The sequence below is a fragment of the Barbatula barbatula genome (genome assembly GCF_947034865.1).
Source record: "Barbatula barbatula genome assembly, chromosome: 4".
Taxonomy (NCBI): Eukaryota; Metazoa; Chordata; class Actinopteri; order Cypriniformes; family Nemacheilidae; genus Barbatula; species Barbatula barbatula.
This window is the reverse complement of record NC_136768.1, coordinates 1,008,458-1,027,461: the sequence shown is the minus strand read 5'-3', so window position 1 is coordinate 1,027,461 and position 19,004 is coordinate 1,008,458. Positions and strand designations below refer to the sequence as shown.

Below are 19,004 nucleotides of genomic sequence, written 5' to 3'. Positions count from 1 at the left end.
TGATCAAATCATACATTAAAATGCCATTATCCATCTAAACATGAACTGCATCATTGAACCCTTAAAAGCTTGTCAAGATACACGACTCATCTGGCAACCCGCAATAAAAACTACTGTTAATGTGTCACATGTGGCCGTGATGTAGAGAGTAAACTGTATTTTTCTTCAAGATCTCCATTTGACATTTTTGAGAAGGTCTTTGTGACGTTAACCCATTAATACTATAATAATTGTGTCCGTTGCCGGTGGCTGAAGCTGTCAGTCCACACCACACCATAAAGACCAAAAGCCAGGCAGACGTCCAGACCCTTGAGAGGAGAACACGACCAGAAGCTCCGATAAAACAAATGACTTTCTCACACTTAATTACAGCCTTCATGAATGAGAAACGAAGGACAGCTATCGCCCGAGACCGGCACAATATAAAAAACATGCCATTAGTGTTAATGTGAATGGGGACAGATATTAACAAGCCACAAACGTCATATTTCTCAGTGTAGACTTTGAAAGTGGTCAAAGAAATGAAAGATTGTCGTAATTAAAGTCACTTGTGCTGGATGTCCTGTAGGGATGAGCGCTCTATGTAGGCTACAGTGTACCGCTGTGCTCTCGCATACATTTTCTATTTAGTCTCCATTAGTGATGATCTCTACGGGTGTGCTTCTGATTAAAACCACCCATTTAGGTCAGTGAATTATTAGACACAGACAGGTCTGACAAAACTTTACTTATAAGATGACACGAACAAGTGATATAATGGGTATGACATCATGTTTAAAGGGTATATGTTTATTTTTTACACCAACGGCTGTTATTGTTCTGTCAGGGTTCTAATAGAAAAAACGCAGTATAACTTTTGGTCTTGTCTTCGTCCAGTCCAGAGAAGGATCTGAAGAGCTCCCTACAGCCGTATGAAGCCGCGTACCTGTCCAAGTCCCTCTCTCGCCTCTTTGACCCCATCAACCTCGTGTTCCCTCAGGGGGGCCGAAACCCACCCTCCAATGATGAGCTGGACAGCATCATAAAGACCATAGCCAGGTACACTTTCCCATTTCCGAAAGTCGCAAACTAAAGGATAATTATTGTATTTAAAGACCATCTAAAGCCCCTCGCTGATGTAATGATCTGTCAGTAGTTGATATGTGAGTGTTAATGTCGCCCATTAGCGAGCTGAATGTCGCATCCGTGGACCCGGGCCTGACGGTGGCGGTGGCCAAGAACGCAGCCAAGACCGTGCAGCTTTTCTGCGTCAAGTCAGAGCAATTGGTAAGACACGCACAGTTATAATGAGGCGGTGTAGGGGGGAGGCTGTCTGCTCTCATGCCCCTCAGTTCTGGCGCGGAGTTGACACATGGTTAGCGACCGACCTCATTACAAGAGCAGAGGACCGGCGGGAGCGTCAGAGGATCCGAGCACCTGCCGAGAACCATGACCTGAACAAGAGGAAGGAGGAACCATATCTACCTAGTTAGCGTTGATTTGGACTAAAAATAGCAGCCCTACCAGTCAGGTTAAGAGGAGGGTAAAGAGCAGGTCGTAACAGAACGCTGGCTCGGTCGGTAGGCGGTCAGCGGAAGAGTGGATGGCTGACACTTTGGAGCAAATAACATCAGTCTGTTGCTTCATCAATAGCGAACGGTTCACATTGAGATGCTCTATAACGTTTTTTATCTTTGATTTGTTTGTATGTTTAGTTTCAGCCAGCGCTGTCTTGCTTGACTCTGAGCTGATGGATGACAGCTGGCCGGTGAGGTTGTGATTGGATTAGTCCAGTGTCTGACTCTACCTGTCTTATGTCAGCGAGCAGATGAGTTACGAGGCTTCCTGCCGTACAGATGAGTGTGTGCCGACCATTCAGAATCCTGTAAACTCAATTCAGGGTCATACGATGACATCTCTGGCCCTGCTTCAGGGCATGATGATATCACGGTAATACGTTGCGTGATCTGTCACAAACTTCACGAGGTCCTCGCGATCACCTTGCAGTGTTTGTTTTGGTTTAAGCTCGACTTAACAGACAGTGTAAATGAAGGCGAACTCTATTGAGCTCTTATATCTGTTTTACTGTGTTTCCAAGAAGCTGACCTCGTTCTGTGATGACCTCATTATGTGATGACCTCGTTCTGTGAAAAAGCTTACATCTCAGAAGTTCTCCGCACAATATAATACTTATGACGTAAATCATCACAGTCCAATAAGATCTTCGCTTTGTCCAATGGCCTCCTGAGATCCTGCTTGGTTTTCTTTAAACTATAAAAGCAAAAGATTGCTGTAGTCTCAGCCTCCGATGTCACGTCTGACACATTAGGAACCCTTTTCTGGAAACACTTCAGCACGCTCAAAGTCGTATTACGATTGGTTGAATTTAACAGGATTTCCAGGAGACGTGCGTGCTTAAACGGACGGCCTGAAAACAACACGAAGCCGTTTGATCTAAGAAGTAAGCTGTCGTTTTTACAACGGTTGCAATAAGAATTCATCACCATCGACTAAAGGTTCTCGGTATAAACATTATACGGTGTAATCATTATTGTTGGTGCTGTTCATTTTTGACATGTTTGTGAATGTTCCTGCTGGGACATTTCTACGCCTCTAAACATGACGCGACACAAAAAGAAACGTAATTGGTTGCTTGACCTTTCAGTCATATGGCCTCTTGGGCGGGCCTTGGCCAAGAAAGCGGCGTAAGCTTTCAGACCTTCAGTATGACTAGGACAACCGTTACCCACAATGCATTGCACACATAGTTTAACAACGAATAGGGCAAAAGGGAGAAACACACTTGATATAGCAAGCAATCCCATTGTACATGTTAAGTAAATTAAAGTTACCTGCAGATTAGTATTTTGGACAGATATGGGGATTGAGGGGCGAAAGTTATGGATTGTTAATTTAAACGGCTGTAAACGTGTAGCATGGCGCTGAGGATTCGAGTGTCACATGAATGTTTTTGGTCTTCAGGCATGTTTATACACACTGGAGTTTGCTCTTTATTTAACCGTCAGGTGTGAAGATCAACCCACCTACAAGCAGATTGTGTCTCTCTCGGCATCTCCACACCTGCCACGGGAACGCTAATGAACTGTTGCCGTGCCATTTTTAGACCGTTGCCATAGCACCCCCTGTTGCCACTATCATAGGTGGCTTTTCTGTCAGGTGGTCTCATTTTATACAGTATCTCCTCGTCTTTAAAGGTGTTGTTTTTTGTTCTTCAGGTTTTGCGGTGTTGTAGGTTTGTTAGGAGTGTGTGTTGTCCGTGCGTGACCGCAATGGCCATCCGCTAGTTAGTTCTCCACCTACCCACAATGTCAGCTGCCTCTGCCGTCTGAGCTCCGTGGGTCCCAGCACACTGACCGCTGTGCCACCACCGAGCAATGCGCTTCTGACCTCAGAAGAACGCGGGGAACTCTGGGAAAATTAGCGACAGCCTCGCTTCTGCTGATTATTTACTTGAGCCTTTTTTTGTTTTGATGCATTGCTTAATCTCGCTTTTTTTCTCATTTCTCCAGCTGTGTACGCAGGGTGATGCCAGTCAGGTGATCGGGCCCCTGACGGAGGGTCAGAGGAGGAACGTTGCCGTGGTGAACTCGCTGTTCCGCTTACAGCAGGCTGCTGCCAAAGTACGACACGACGGCTTTCAAAAGAACAAGCCAATATACACTTTGATTATTCTCTCTCCTTGATATTGTTTTGAAGGCCCGTTCACACCAAAACGAAAACTATACGGATGACTCCAGCTCCAAGAAAACAATACAGTATTAGTCTTGTAGTGTTACATGTGAGATCCACTATAAACCGCACACGTGTGTTGTGTCTTTGCTCAGGAGAGAATCCGTCCACACTGTGCAATACGAGCGGCTGCATTTCACAGATGGCTTTTAGCACCGCTTGATGGAGTTTCCAATCTCCCCCATTAAAAAAACATGCCGGCTTTCTCTCACCACTGTGATTAATAAAGTAATAAAGTGAGATTGCTTTATGTTGAAATATTTAAACTGAAGGCGATGAAAGTTTCACTGGCGCTTGTTTCAGCAGGATTGTTTTTTTGAGAGCTAGGAGTGTGAAGGACAGTTATTGTTGTGAATGATTTTAGCCTGTGTGTGTTGTCAGGTCATATCTGGGTTGGGTTCCTGTCCTCCAGCCGCTGAACAGGCACTCAACGCATCTTTAGAGGTAAAACACACACAACCAGAAATTGGTTTGGATACCAGCACACGGCAGGACACGTCCTCATATTCATAACATTGCTCTATTTATTCTCGTCTACATTGAGCGTACTACAGTGACGTGTGATACGGTTTGTGCATCTGTGATGATCAGAGCTTAACATGAGGGCAATATAGATTCTGGCGAGTCGCTCGCAGGTGGTTTTGGAAAGTAATTGGGTAAACATCGAGCTGCTCTGAATTCAGCGCTCTCTCTCGCCTCGGTTAAATTGGCTATCAGATGGGTAAACCGGTCATTCTGTTTTTCTCTTTAGCTTTTAACAAAAGCCACCGGCTTCACACACACACGCGCGCGTTTTAACCCTCGATTGGTTAGTGAAAACACAGAAACCCAAGGTGAAAACACAGCCCAACACTTTTACCACCCGCTGGTCTTTCAGGTCGGTCGTGGTTGCTTTCAATCCCAAACGCTCTGCGCCGAATCAAAGTGCAACATTGGGTTTCCTTAGAAGTGATGACGTCATTGGTATAATAAACAAAACGGGACACAATCATCACCCAACCTCGTTGTGTCTGTAGAGAATGTGAGCGGTCGTTTTGTTTTTGAGGGATTTTAGGAGCGAGTGAGCGATGAGCAGCGAGATTTGCTCTTTATCTCACGCATGCAGGGAAGCGGTCCGAGAGACCTGTTGGGTCTACATCAATGTCACCCAAAGATGGAGGGCCAGATACGAGTTTCGGACACACGCTGGTCAGACGGAGGTCCCATTGGCAAATGTCAGCCAATCACAGAAGAGGAGAAAGAGGAGATGTTAGCATGAGGCAAATGTGAAACTTTCGAGCATCAAGAAAAAACTTTCTTAAACACGGAAACAGTAACATTTGAGCAACGAGAACATTCATAACAGATCTCCATTATTTCTCATCAATGAGATTAAATGAAGAGCAAAAGGAAACGTTCAAATCCAGATTATTTTACCTCTATAATCTACATCCATTTTACACCTTCATACTCTTCGATAGTTACACTGTCGTTTGATTCTCTTTTTCTTTCTCATGAGCACTTTTTGGAGAAACATATCAGACTAAATAGATTCTTAAATGAAACACATCATCAAGTCCTCAGGGTATAGCTGTTGTAGTTTACTCTGGTGTTACTGCGGTAAGTCAGTGGTGTATTGTGTGTCAGTGTTTGTGTCTAGATGTCTGATGTTGTGTTTTTTTGCAGTCGGTTCAGGCTCTGATGACTGCTGCCGTTCAGCCGCTGCTCAGTTCTGTCAGTGATTCTGTTGAAGCGATACTCATCACTATGCACCAGGAGGATTTCTCTGGGTGAGCAAACAACACACAGGCTGGAATAACACATGATGCGCATACTGTATGAATTCATAAACATCTTATTATCAGCATAGCGTGACATCTACATTATATCTTCAATTCAGAGGTGTTGATATCGATTTTCTGTGGATGATATTTTGAGAAAGATATCAGTGGTTTGGCGTTCATATGGAAGCCAATGGTGTCCAGTGTTGTTCGGTTATCAGCATTCTTCAAAATATCTTCTTTTAAAGAAAGATGACATGAGGGTGAATAAATGATGTGTGGGTCAACTGTCCCTTTAACACATGCACAGCAACACCCTGCATCATGACAGCTATTTAAATGACAGAGTTATTTTAAGTTAAGATATTGTAATGTGAGTTAGGAAGGAGATAACTATATCTAGACAGACAGAAGTTTATTTTCCTCTTTGTCTTTGTTTGTTGACTGTGATAAAGGAGTCTCTGTTCTGTATTCAGCGTTCGCTCTCTTTCTCTGTCACACGGGCGGTCCGGTGAATACAGCAGAGAGTGATGTGCCAGCGTTTGATAACATTTAAACCTCAGTGATTCAGCACAGCTTTCTTTGTCCACATCTCTCGAGGCCGAGGCTTGTGTGCGGGTTTGGTGGGTCTGTTTTATTACAGCCCCCGCTGTCGGGTGCTCCTGAGGGAAGACGGCAGAGAAATAAACATGCTATAGAGTCGACTTTATCTAGATCCGTCCTCGCTTTCACCCTATCGACCACTATCAGCCACTCCGAGAAGAGAAACCTGTTCAAAATCAAGAAAGATTCTGTGTGTGTGAAAGAAAAACATGTTTGATCTTCAATGAATCTTGTTTATTTTCTTGACTTACATCTAGTTGTTAGTAACATAAGTAATGTTCGTGTCGTGTGTAGTCCTCTCCCTGCAGGTGGCCGTCCAGACGTGCCGTGTTCTCTGTACATGCGTGAGCTGCAGGGCTTCATCGCGCGTGTGATGAGCGATTATTTCCGCCCGCTGCAGTGTTTGGACTTCCTGTACGACAGCACGGAGAACATCGCCCAGCGTGCCATCACCCTCTTCATCCGCCATGCCAGCCTCCTGCGGCCGCTCTGTGAGGGAGGCAAGATGAGACTGGCGGCTGACTTTGCCCAGGTGAGGAAGAAGAGGGTCTTTCTCCAGCCTTCCTCATTCAAATTTCCCTTCCCTCACTTCAAACCTGACTTTCTTCTGCGGATAAGAACCCTGACAGCTCTTTTTTGACATAATGAAAGGGAATGAGGAATGTGTCTGTCTCTTACTCATTCGATGTCTGTGAGTTTTAACTGTGTGTTGTGTGTGTGTACAGATGGAGTTGGCCGTGGCTCCTCTCTGCAGACGCGTGTCAGATCTGGGGAAGGCGTATCGTCTGCTGAGATCCTTCCGGTGAGTTTGTTTCTGTGTGACTGCGTAGACCTCATGATCTCTCACACAAACTCTTGATTCGTGTCATCTTGTGTTCTCATCCTCGTCCCGCTGAGTTCTCGCTTGGTGAACAGAGGTCGCCTGGTGCGTTCCCGCTGAACATGACTGTTCATTAACAGAGAGAGAGAGAGAGAGAGAGGAAGGTTATTAATGGAGATGATTTTCTGATGAGATGGGGAGAACACACTGTCAGATAAACTGTAATACTCTTTAAGCTTCCGTTGAGCTTTTTGAGTTTCTCAATTGACTTGATTTGTGCCAACTAATGAATAACAAACATCATGCTTGTAAAAGCAATAGATATATAATAGTGTAGTTTTGCTTTAAGAGCGGGCTTTTAATTAATCTTTTGTTCGTTGTTTGGGTTTTATTTGCAGTCTTTTGTGATCTGAGGTCGTTCAATTTTCACATTGGTTTTCGTATTCTATTGAGTCCCCTTTCTGAATCTTTCTGACGTATACTGATCTCCAGTGAATAGGATATGAATGTTTTTGTCTCTGGCTGTTTCAGACCCCTTCTGTTCCAGACGAACGAACACATCGCTAGCAGTCAGACGCTGGGAGATTTGATTCCTTACAGCACCATATTGCATTTTCTGTTCAGCCGCGCTCCCGCTGAACTCAAATCCCCACACCAGGTACACACATACACACACACACCAATTCTCTGTTGTACAGATTCAGGGATTGAGGGTTTGGCTGTGTGAAAGTAAGAGGGTTTGAAGGTCACATTGTGTTTATTATACCCTTGAGCGAGGCAGTTCACTTCAGCTGCCCCACCCCGACTCTCCAATGAACTGAATGATGTTGTAGAAAAATGTGTAAAAAAGTCCATTTCAAAAACAAACTATCTACCTTCTTTGACGTAAAAATTTGAGTATTTGTAATTTCTTATTATTTTACTCCCATGAATCAATGTTTTGTTCTTTTTGTTTCTCTAAACACAGAGAGCGGAGTGGTCGATCTCACGTTACTCTCAGTGGTGGGACGATCATCCGTCAGAGAAGGACCGACTGACGCTCATCAGGTCCGATCTGTCATTACAATCCACTTTGATGGAAATTACTTGATCAAATACACTTTTGTTAAGTGCAATGTCTGTTAACCGTTGTTCTGGTAAATGCATAAGACTTGAGACATCATAACAGTGTCAAGCAGATTTATCGGTCATTAGATTTCGGGGAACCATGGACTCATTTAACAGACATGAACTGTTCAGTACACAAATGTGAATTACAACTCTCAGTAAGACATCAGCGCTCTCTAGAGGCGCACTACAGACAGAACCATGCTGTTCAAATGAAAACGTGTGTGTGTCTTTGGTTACAGAGGAGCGCTGGAGGCGTACGTGCAGTCTGTTCGAGCCCGACAGGGGAAGGAGTTTGCTCCGGTTTATCCCATCATGCTTCAGCTCCTGCAGAAAGCCACCAGCACGTCATAGGACTGAACAATCCTAAAACGCAAAACATGAATTATAATTATCATTATTCCAAAAGAAAGTCTTAGTTATGTGGTTAAAATGGTTTTTATGGGGCTGTTTGGTTACTGGCACTCGTATGACTTTCCGAAGGATTTCATACTTTATTTAATGCCTCTACAGATGTTCTGCAATTTTTCTTTTAGCTGAAACGAATCCTTTGTTAAATACACGATGTGTAAATTAATTCTAATTAAAGTTCGTCGTGATTCTTCATCTCAGCTGTTACGTCTTTATCTCAAAATGTGGCCTGTCAGATGATCAGGACCCCGGAGTAAATAGATCTTACATCACCCTGAAGGGATGTGTGTTGTCATAACAACCGGAAAACCGTCTCGTTCAACATTACACCCAAAATACAGAATTAAGATGAAATGTTTCATAAATGATTATTTTACTATATGAAGCAGCCTGGGTGCCTGGATGGTGCAATGGACATGTCCCATGAAATTCTTTCACTATCCTGTCAAATTAAGCTACAATGGCTAAAAAAGCACAAGATTAAAAAAGAGAAATAATAGACAACGACCAAACAAAAAACTAATTCAGATGTAAAGTGGAAGGTTAAATCTCAGGCTGTGAAACTAATGTGTCAAACATTTGGGTAAAATGAAGGTCTTGTGAGTAGCGTCTGCTGGTTTATCTGATGTGTTTTAGCAGCTTTAGCACAATTCTTCCAAGCGCTTTGTTGTCAATCATTTCTCATGGCATATACGTGTCCTGTTGTATTCACGGTTGTCTTTGTGCACTTCCTGTCACTTATGTATCATTATTGTCAGATGCATGTTTTAAAACGCTATAAAGTATATCTGAGTGCATCTCTTATATCTTTGAATTTACAGAAGACAGAATAATTGGCTTTCGAATTCGTATGTACGGTGGCAGAAAAAATGATTTTGACCCTGAATGTCAGTGCAATGCATAATAACATCAAACCGTGACCAAAAACGTATATAGACAATTTCTATCTTTCACACCTGCTCCGTACAGCATGAGCTGGTTTAGTCGCTTCTCAAATGCTTCAGCAGAGATTGGGTAAGGAGTGATGTCTGATGTTCTCTTGATATTCAGCTCAGGTTCTAGCAGAGGTGCTTGTGTTTGAATCTCAGAGTCTCTCTCTGTCTCCTCCTGCACCACCAGAGACCTTCACATGGTCTTCAGAGACATCACACACTCATTCATCTCTGTCTCCACATTGCCTTTCCTTTCCCCTGGATTCGGACACGTGTGGTGACAGCTAGAATACTGCTTCTCTCTCTCTCTCTCTCTCTCTCTCTCTCTCTCGTTTTATAATCTCATAACTATGTAAATGTGATTCATGCATTATACTAACTGTTCTGAATAATTATGCCTTCGAATGAATTTGTTTGTGCATGCAAGAGAAGCAGTAACGCTGAAATATTTCTTGCCGTTTTAGTTGAGCAGGGCATATCTGGCCTCCTATACATAATTTAACTGGATGTACGAATAACTAAATAAATAATCCTAATCTATTGCATGCAGGCAAACAATTCGGCAATTCACCTGTTTAACATTCAGATGGTTTAAGAGTTAAACATATTCATTGGAGACACCCTGGCCTTTATATAGTAGGAGAGAAACGTTCTGTAAACAAAGGAACAGCCTTTGTCATGGCCTTTATTTAAAACAAACAATTGCTGTGTGTAATATGTAGTCAGTATAAAAGTTAAAATAAACCTAAGAAATATGAAACACGACAAACTAACAAGATGCTCTTTATTGTAACGCTGTCAACTAATATTTTATTTAAAACTGGTGTCATTTCCTGTCTCACGTCAATAATATAAAGTTACATTTTAACATAGTGATTCTTACAAGTGTTTTCTTTAGAACAGATTCAACTTTATTGTCATTACACATATACAAGTTCAGTGTAAGGAAATGTAATTTAGGTCTAACCAGAAGTGCAGGATATAAAGTGAATAAATACAGAATACAATATTAGGAAAACATTATACAGTGGGAATGGACTATGAAAATACTTTACAGTAGGTGCACATGTACATTTGAGCTCAAACAGAACAGAAAGTAAGAAATAAGCTTAATAGTTTTCAAGAAAAATGGTTTAACTTAAAATAACTTAAAAAAGACAGTTCTAACACGTTTATTTGTTTGTAAAATAACACAATGCCATAAAAACGGTCATTAATAACATCATAAAAGGTTTGTCATTTTTTCTTAATCTGTTAAAAATAATACTGTAATGAAATACTTCATGCAGTGTTTTGTTTGGTGTTTATTTGTGTATAATGACTGTAATCTTATGTTCAGATATACCCTCGTGTAGGGTAAGTTTGTGGGTGTGGGGCATCCCGGGGGGGTAGATCCAGAAACCCACCTCTCATATAACCACACTTCCCGCGAGAAAACCACCAGTCGCGCCAAAACCCCACCTGTACGTCCCACCTTTATCCCGTTTGTCAACGAATCCCGGCCCGGGGGCATTGGTGGCAAATGTTTTAATACCCCGCCGAATTATCCATTTATTCCCCACAGAGTCACCGCGGCGCCTTTAAGACTTCAGACGCGCCACAGATCACGAGCAGCGCGCCCACGGCCCCGCCAACAAACCCCCCCGCGCGCGCGGCCTCAACGCTGCCGCGATTGGCTACGCGCGGCGCTCCGAGGAATGTCCTACGCGTTCGACCAATCACCGCCGAACCGCTCGCGTCGCCCCGTCGTGATTGGCCGAGCGAGCGTGAAGTTCTGTAGAGCGCCAGAAAACAAGCTTTAGCGGGTAATTCGTTTGAGTTTCGCGAGCAGCGGCTAAAAGCGACGAAAGATTCACAGCACAAATCTGCGCCTTTAAAAGACAAAATATGTCGATTTAAAGAGGAAAAGTGAAGAATTGTCCCGTGAAGGATTTGATCGCAGTTTTGTGGTGTTTTTTTATTCAGCGGACGGGAGTTTCAGGTAAGGATAACACCTCTTAATCTGCCTGTCTCATCCAAACACTCGTGTTCGCTTTATGATGTTTATGTGTTTTAATTCTACCCCTGCAGGACTTTATTACCCCACATACAGATCACCAGAAAATAAAAACCTCACTGTATGGAGCTAGTCATAGTGTAGCTACAAAGTTAGCTGCTAAGTTTCAACAACTGATCTAAAATAATAAACATTTATTCGAGATGATTTCATACGTTTATCTAAACAAATACACTTTTATATAGTCGTGTGATGTAAGTTGTTCTCGTGTAAAACTGCTTTCCAAACAACTGCTCGAGATCTTTGCGCCAAAACTTTCCCACCACCTCCTCGTCATCACTGTTTCAAATTGTAAGTTGCATTATCACATGGCTCATTCAAACTTTACATTATTATCATCACGTCAATTAAAGGTTATTATCACAATATCAGTTTTAAGCTTTACGTCGTTTACAATGCAATGTTATAACAGTTTCTCTAACGCATTAGTGGTGTTATACCAATAGTTAATAACATATTTTCTTAATCATTCATAACCTATAGATCAGAGGTTGTTTATACATTGTACTTTTAGGTTTAATGGCATTTTAAACCATATTAATGTTATGTTAATATACTGTTTGCCTTGTCGTTTTATACAATATAATGTATTACAGTAGCCATCGAAGATAATATGTTCTGTAAGTAAGTTAGTCTACGTAAAGTGTTGAATGTTGTCTTTGTTTGTTATAGATGGAGATGGTTAGTGTGAGGAAGATTAAGACAGGCTCAGATGATACTGACACCACGAATGAGCAGAAAGTAAGATGATTGAAATGTAAATGCATTATACATGAACGCATTCGACCGCATGAGATGTTTAATCGACTCTGTGATGTTCAGGAGAACATTTGCGTGGAGAGGAGAATAATGACCCCGCTGAAGTCTGACTCGTTGACGGGACATCGGAGAGTTTGCAGTCCGGATACCACACACATCACCCCCATCAAACACCCGGAGAAGAGCCATCCGGACCCCTGGACCCCCACAGCAAACCTTAAGATGCTGATCAGCGCGGCCAGCCCGGACATCCGCGACAGAGAGCTGAAGAAGACGCTCTTCAGACCCATCGAGAATGAGGCGAAGGTGACGGAGGACGACGAGGATCTTGATGACTCGTGTCAGGTACTGCGTTTATCAAATCACGTGTGATTTTGTCTGATGTTGTTTGTTTTAGTTTCTATAGTCTTTCTTCTTCTTCTTCTTCTTCAGTTTGAAATATTAGATGAATCTGAGAGAAGGCCGAGTCGCAAACAGAAGAGCCTTGGACTCCTGTGTCAAAAGTTTTTGGCGTTGTACCCCGATTACCCAGAAGCCTCAAAGAGCATCAACATTTCTCTGGATGAGGTGGCCACGCGTTTGGGTAAGAACCTTAAAATACACAACTGCCTGAACTCGCCGTATGTTTCACACAAAATGTGTGACGTGTTTGTGTAAACCGTTTGTCCCACAGGGGTGGAGAGGAGACGCATCTATGACATTGTGAACGTGCTGGAGTCTCTGATGCTGGTGAGCAGGATGGCCAAGAATCTGTACGTCTGGCACGGGCGATCGCTGCTCTCAAAAACCCTCGAGGAGCTCGAGCGGACGGGCCGAGAGCAGCGATACCATCTGCTCATGGACCACAGAGACGGAAGCAGCCCGCACGCCGAACAGCACACGCAAAACACACACGGTACGACACGCGCATACACCACACAAGGCCAACATGTGATCCTGGGGGAGACTAAGGCAAAAGTTCCCAAGTCACATGGGTGCATATTAATGTGATTTGCTCTCTTGCACATGTGTAAATGTTAAACCTGCAGTCACCATTAGCCTCTCGGCTAAAGGCGCGTGTTTCATTAATAGGTCAACAGTTAACGGCGTCTGAAGCACAACGCTTGTAACCAGGTCTGGATGCGCTGGCCTTTGTGTTGATCACATGTAATCCCATCACGACCCATGGGCCTTTGTGTTGATGGTGTCAAGCTCATTATTCAGAGAATCAAGACCTCACGCAGCTTAAGACACGTGTAAATCCTGATTCAATCATCTCATTCAGTCTTCCTTTGGAGGCACTTCCTTGCAAAGCTCAATGATTTGCTCAAACTAGCTTGGTTACTTCAATTTGACTATTGTAAAACCCTTGTTCATTGTTCTGTAGTTTTTTTAATCCGAGGTGATTTACATAGCGATTTAGGGATGCACTACGATTCAATGGTGGCTTTGAATAAATGGCGATAAAACGATGAAGTATAAAAAACATCTCAGGGTGCATAAATATTAAGCAACATATAATGATCCACAAGTACAGAAATTCAGCAAAGTTGCATATGCATGCTAGTTTCAGGTCTCAACCCTCCACTCAAAATCATTATCAAGCCATTTTGGGTTGTGTACATAAAGACTTGTGAGTTTCTCTGTTAAACTGATGAAGATGATCTGATGGATGTTTGCGTCCCACTGTCCTCTGATGTGCTTTACGTGTTAGCCCGCTTCTTTTCCCATGTGGCCGCTGTCGCTAAGCAACGGCTTTCCGTCCTAATGAAAGCTTATTATTGCCCTGCGTGAAGGGCGAATCATGATGCTTTTCTTATTATCCACTCGCCCTTATTTACTGCAGTCAGCGTTACTGTGTTTTGTGTTGTTTTTCTCAATCTGAAAATAAACAAGAGAAATTCACTCCATATTTCCTTCATTTGTAAATCATAAAATGGCAATGTGTTAAAAGAGCCGGAAAGAGCTTTTTCTTCTCTTGTTTTCGTTCATACTTCGATCATTTTTTTAATCCGTTAGCTGTTTGAATGTGCATACTTTTTGTCCTCTTTAGTTTTTTTTCTTATGAAACCTCAGTATCACAGCACGTGTCTTCAGTCCATACAGAAGTGTGTTTGTCATTCTAGAAGATAAATTCTGTGTAAGAGCCATTTTATTGTCAATAACTGTTATGTAAAGCATCATTACAGATTAGAGGTCGACCGATATTGGATTATAATGGTAACTAAGGTGGGCAGTACCTGCCGTTAACCATTAATTAACGATTATCTCCAAGTTTCAATGAATCAGAAACAAAACACAAAGTAAAATGGCAATAAAGTTTATTAGGCTACAACAATAAACAGTATTGCCATGAAACTGTAATGTTCCTTTCAATAAAACATCTAAACATAAACTATTTATAACTATTAAACTTAACTGTATGGTTTAAACAAAACCAAAAAGTAGGTGTTTTCTACATTGACAATTAAATGTAAAAAAAAATTCTTGCATCAAATTAATGACAACTGAGAGATCAATTGTTAGATTTTTTTTATTTTACAACATTACTTACAGTTTTTACTTAGACATAGCCTTGATAATAATATAGTCTTACAGGTCTTGAAAATACTATTCTTTAAAAGCTGCCTCATAAATGAATATATGATATGAATGGAGTCATGGCCTTGGTCTCTGAGCAATGTTTGGAAGTTTGTGCCTATAAAGTATCCGGAGGGGATTGCCTTTAGCCGTAATACTGTGTAGATATGCTGGCTCTCTGTTAACACTTCGTGAGATTTACATTATAGTCTTAACGCGCAAGATATAAACATGACCTCCGTGATTTTGGTGATGTACTATATTGTCGTGTGTATATGCATGTTTCTTCCCTTAAAAAATGGTCACTAACATTTTAGCCGATCATGTTGCCACAGAAATCTCTGAATCTGTTTTCTGTTGCGGGGCGCACACCAAACTATTATTGATAAATGCCTATAGTCGTGACATTTAAACATGTTTGCATGTATTTTCTCTCATATTGTCCTAAGCTATTAGGATACTAATGTTAGCGCGCTCTTGTCTGTAAAATACTGCTGTCCTACATTATTGCAGAATACTGTCAACAAATTATTTACAAGTTATTACAAATTATTAGTATCACCCCAGGCTGTCAGTTTTATTTTTATTTCCGCCTCTAGAGGTCGCTGTTTGACTCTAAATGCTCTCATTGCATATCACAGTAGATCTTTCTCTGCTGCGTCTGGATCAAACGCAACCGGGAAAAACTATCGGTGGGGATTTTTTACAGTTTAATGAAAGTTATCGCTATCGGAACCGATTAATGGGGAAAAAAACGATGATCGGTCGACCTCTATTACAGATGGTTTGTCTCTCTCTCCTGTAACAGTGACCTCTAGTCGGAGAAAAGATAAATCGCTGCGCATCATGAGCCAGAAGTTTGTCATGTTGTTCCTGGTGTCAAAAACACGGACTGTCACGCTGGACACGGCTGCTAAGATTCTGATCGAGGAGGGTCAAGATGATTCCAGCCACAGCAAATATAAAAGTAAGACCACAAGAAGTGCCTCCATCCGGCCTCCCTCAAATGAATAAAAGATTCATTCCTTCGTAAATTGAAACACAGATCACAGTCTCTGCTTTTGTTTGTTTAGCTAAGGTACGACGCTTGTATGATATCGCAAACGTCCTCACCAGCCTCAATCTGATCAAGAAACTTCACGTGCGAGAAGAGAACAGCCGGAAGCCAATCTTCCAATGGATCGGACCCTCTGATTTCCGCAGTGGTATGACACTATCTGTTTAAACGCTGAACTTAAAAACCACATGTCGTATTGTGAATAATGAAATGATTAAATTCATTTAGATTCAGAGAGTTTGGAAGTGTCAGGAACTCACACTGTCACAGGAACAGCAGAGCGGCGAGAGAAGATGGTGCGACATTCATCTTTTCAGGTCGTTCCCACCCCTCCTGTCAATCGAAGACTGATAAACTCCGCCCCCAGCACACCTCACGGAGACGGCAGAGGTAAGATCTGATCTGAACACGGCTCTAGCACGACTTCTGTGTAAGACACAAAGGTTAACGTGAATGTTCTTTTGTGTCAGACGAGCCGGTGGATTTCTCCAAGAAAAGTGTTAGCAGTGTTGCATGTCGACTGCAGTTTGAAGACAGGTGAGTCCACTGTGCATTTAAACCTGTCCTTAAAATACCACGTGTGTTATGTTCATCTGAACATGTATATAATGTACTGTGATTCTGTTTCAGTCCCAGAGCGCCCTCTGCTGGCTCCACATCGGTCGCTGTGTCCCGTCAGCCGGAGACTCCATACACAGCTCAGTTTACTCCGCAGGCGGTGGCGTACCTGCCACAGACCCCTGTGCTCATGTTGTACAGCAGCCACGTCCCTGAGAGCGTCACTCCGGGTCAGAGGTCACCCGTCACAGATCAGAAGAAAAGAGAGCGAGAGGAGGATGAAAATCATGCCGCTAAAAGAAGCAAACACTCTGAGTCTACAGAAAGCGAGACGGTGTGTATAATGAACTTATGTTTGTAAACACGATGATGTTTGGACCTCTTTGACTAAACAAGTTTTTTCCAATTTAGGCTGAGAGGGAATTTCTCGACTCCAGGGAAGGTTCGCCCGGGAACGGACCTTTGAAGGAGGACGGTGTGGAAAAGCGCAGTAATACAGAACCCCATCATTCCTCTCAGTATCTCTATGTTCCAAACACAGCAGGTACATGAATCGTTTTCTCATGCATCGGATGTCTGTCTCGTGTGTCGTAGTCATTCTAACCTTTTGTTTCATTCGTCTGTAGGATTAAATGGTCTAAACTTCCTCATGCAGGCAGGGCACACACAGGGAGGCGTGCCGGCCGTAGCCGTTCCATACTTCCTTGTGCCTGCATCCCGTGCTGAAGGAGCTGCCGGCGCTTTGAGTTTTAGCGTGCCAACAGTCCTATCACCCGCTCGCTTTTTGATGGCAGGCGTTGGTATGGCCGATAAGGTAAACAATGCAGAGAGTCATGGGTACAGAGGACCAGGCTCCACGCTGTCTCCTCAGGGTCAGGGGTTGAGAAAAGAGAGCCCTCGACTTGTACAGATGCAGGTCAGTGCTATTTAGTTTTTTTTACCTTGAAATTGTTTTGGTTACTGTACCTTTAAGACTTATATGTATCTCTATAAACGTTCAGACTCCTTCAACGCCAAAGGAAGCAGCGCTGTGGTCCAACTCTTTCTTCGAGACGCCTGGAGCTTTTGGATTACTTGCGTCACCACCAGCGGCACGCAAAAGAGGCTCCGCCCAGAGGAAGCTGGACATCGAACACTTAAACGCATACAACACTTAAAATTGAGAGCTTCGTGTAAGTGTTTAGTTTATGGGCTGCATAACACTGTAAAGACCAGCTCAAAAACTGTTATAACTGAACATCAGATGAGTACATGTATTAAGATTCGAGCTCTGGATTTGTCTAGAGTTCCATCTGTTACACGCCCTCTTGTGGCTGGATTGAGAGATTAGTTTTCCCCCACATTATTTTTATTTCACCCCATCTGAGAGTTTATTGGAAGTGCATTTAATATTAATATTATTAATTCCAGGGGCGATAATTCATAAACAAGCCAGTCTTGGTTATCTGCTTGAGCACTACATTATTTTAAATGTGAATTGAGACTGGATCGGTCTCTTAAAGTCACCTTTAGTCTGTACAGAAAGCTGTACGTATATGTACACGAATCTGCTCGATTGTACATTAGTTGATTGCATTAGTAAGTGACACTTTAAAAGAGAGAGAGAGCCAAACGGTCTGAAGCCACTCATGCCTTACGAATAATATTGTGTGATACTTGACCGAAGTATTTTCTGCTTTGACCCGATACATCAATTATGAGGAAAAGCACTCTTCGGGGCTTAAGCGAGAGATGTTCATTAAACTAAATGAGCATAATAGGAAAACAAATTTGGGGATTTAGTAATAAAATAATGGTTGTGATTTTTGACGTATTGTTCAGTTCTCATGTGTTACGGCTGTGGATCAAAAATCAAATAAAACTTGAAATACTTGAAACCGCCAGTGAATTTGATCTCTGATCACTGGAGTTATTATCACAGTACTGTCACTTGAAACAAAGTATGTTTATGTATTAATTGTTTTAGACTAGTAGTAAATTATTTTTTTAAATTCCAGTTGCATTTGGATGAATTTTCCACCCTAATTTGTACTCTGTACAGAGTTATTGTACCTGAACTCAGCATTGAATATTTTTCTATACATGTTAATTTCTGTATATGTCAGTGTTGAAATGTCTTTGCTGGATGTTTACGGCTGTTTCACCTTCAAGGAAGGCACTGCTAAAACTCTATGGTGCTTTTGTGTGTGTGGTTGACGCTTTTAATGATTATTTTGTGTATATGTACACATCGGTCTGTTGTAATACAGGTGTTGTATCTTGATTTGAATTATAAATTAAATGGATTTAAAAATATGTTCATTCGTGCAGTACAAAAGTTTTCTTTATATCTTCATAAAACACGTGCAACAGAAACTGTGGTGCAGTTTGAAAACCTTGTTGCAACTATGGCAGCTGTATAGATTACTTCTATTCATATTACTCTGCGATTTGATTGTATGTTTAAAACAGCTGTTGCATTTCGACAGACTGACAGTTGAAGGGGCCTATGCAGTCTACCATACGGCATTAAAGATGGATAATCATTACAGGAAGGAAGTGCATTTTCAGATTTGAACCAAAGACAATGATTCACATTGATTAATATTTCATGTGAAAATAGGCATTATTTTTTATTTCACTGGGACTTTAAATGTGCATTAATGCCATTTAA

The 19,004-nt window shown here is 42.1% G+C and overlaps 2 protein-coding genes across 2 annotated transcripts in view; both read left to right on the top strand.

The window, feature by feature from the left end:
• The window catches only part of cog5 (component of oligomeric golgi complex 5), a 48,742-nt gene extending 38,509 nt beyond the window's left edge, over window positions 1-10,233 (top strand). Inside the window, exons 13-22 of the mRNA XM_079454271.1 lie at window positions 877-1,038; window positions 1,167-1,266; window positions 3,510-3,620; window positions 4,111-4,173; window positions 5,395-5,498; window positions 6,387-6,624; window positions 6,818-6,894; window positions 7,444-7,570; window positions 7,880-7,959; window positions 8,262-10,233. Coding sequence (XP_079310397.1) covers window positions 877-1,038; window positions 1,167-1,266; window positions 3,510-3,620; window positions 4,111-4,173; window positions 5,395-5,498; window positions 6,387-6,624; window positions 6,818-6,894; window positions 7,444-7,570; window positions 7,880-7,959; window positions 8,262-8,373 — 1,174 coding nt within the window. The 3' untranslated portion in view covers window positions 8,374-10,233. The remainder of the gene's footprint in view (window positions 1-876; window positions 1,039-1,166; window positions 1,267-3,509; window positions 3,621-4,110; window positions 4,174-5,394; window positions 5,499-6,386; window positions 6,625-6,817; window positions 6,895-7,443; window positions 7,571-7,879; window positions 7,960-8,261) is intronic.
• Window positions 10,234-11,140: 907 nt separating this feature from the next.
• Window positions 11,141-18,639, top strand: e2f7 (E2F transcription factor 7). The gene is made up of 13 exons (XM_079454129.1): window positions 11,141-11,343; window positions 12,091-12,159; window positions 12,241-12,522; window positions 12,610-12,760; window positions 12,851-13,072; window positions 15,545-15,703; window positions 15,810-15,941; window positions 16,022-16,183; window positions 16,264-16,330; window positions 16,424-16,685; window positions 16,763-16,895; window positions 16,978-17,267; window positions 17,353-18,639. Exons 2-13 carry the CDS (start codon window positions 12,091-12,093, stop codon window positions 17,506-17,508), a joined length of 2,085 nt encoding a protein of 694 aa, XP_079310255.1. The 5' UTR covers window positions 11,141-11,343; the 3' UTR covers window positions 17,509-18,639.
• The last annotated feature ends 365 nt before the right edge of the window (window positions 18,640-19,004 follow it).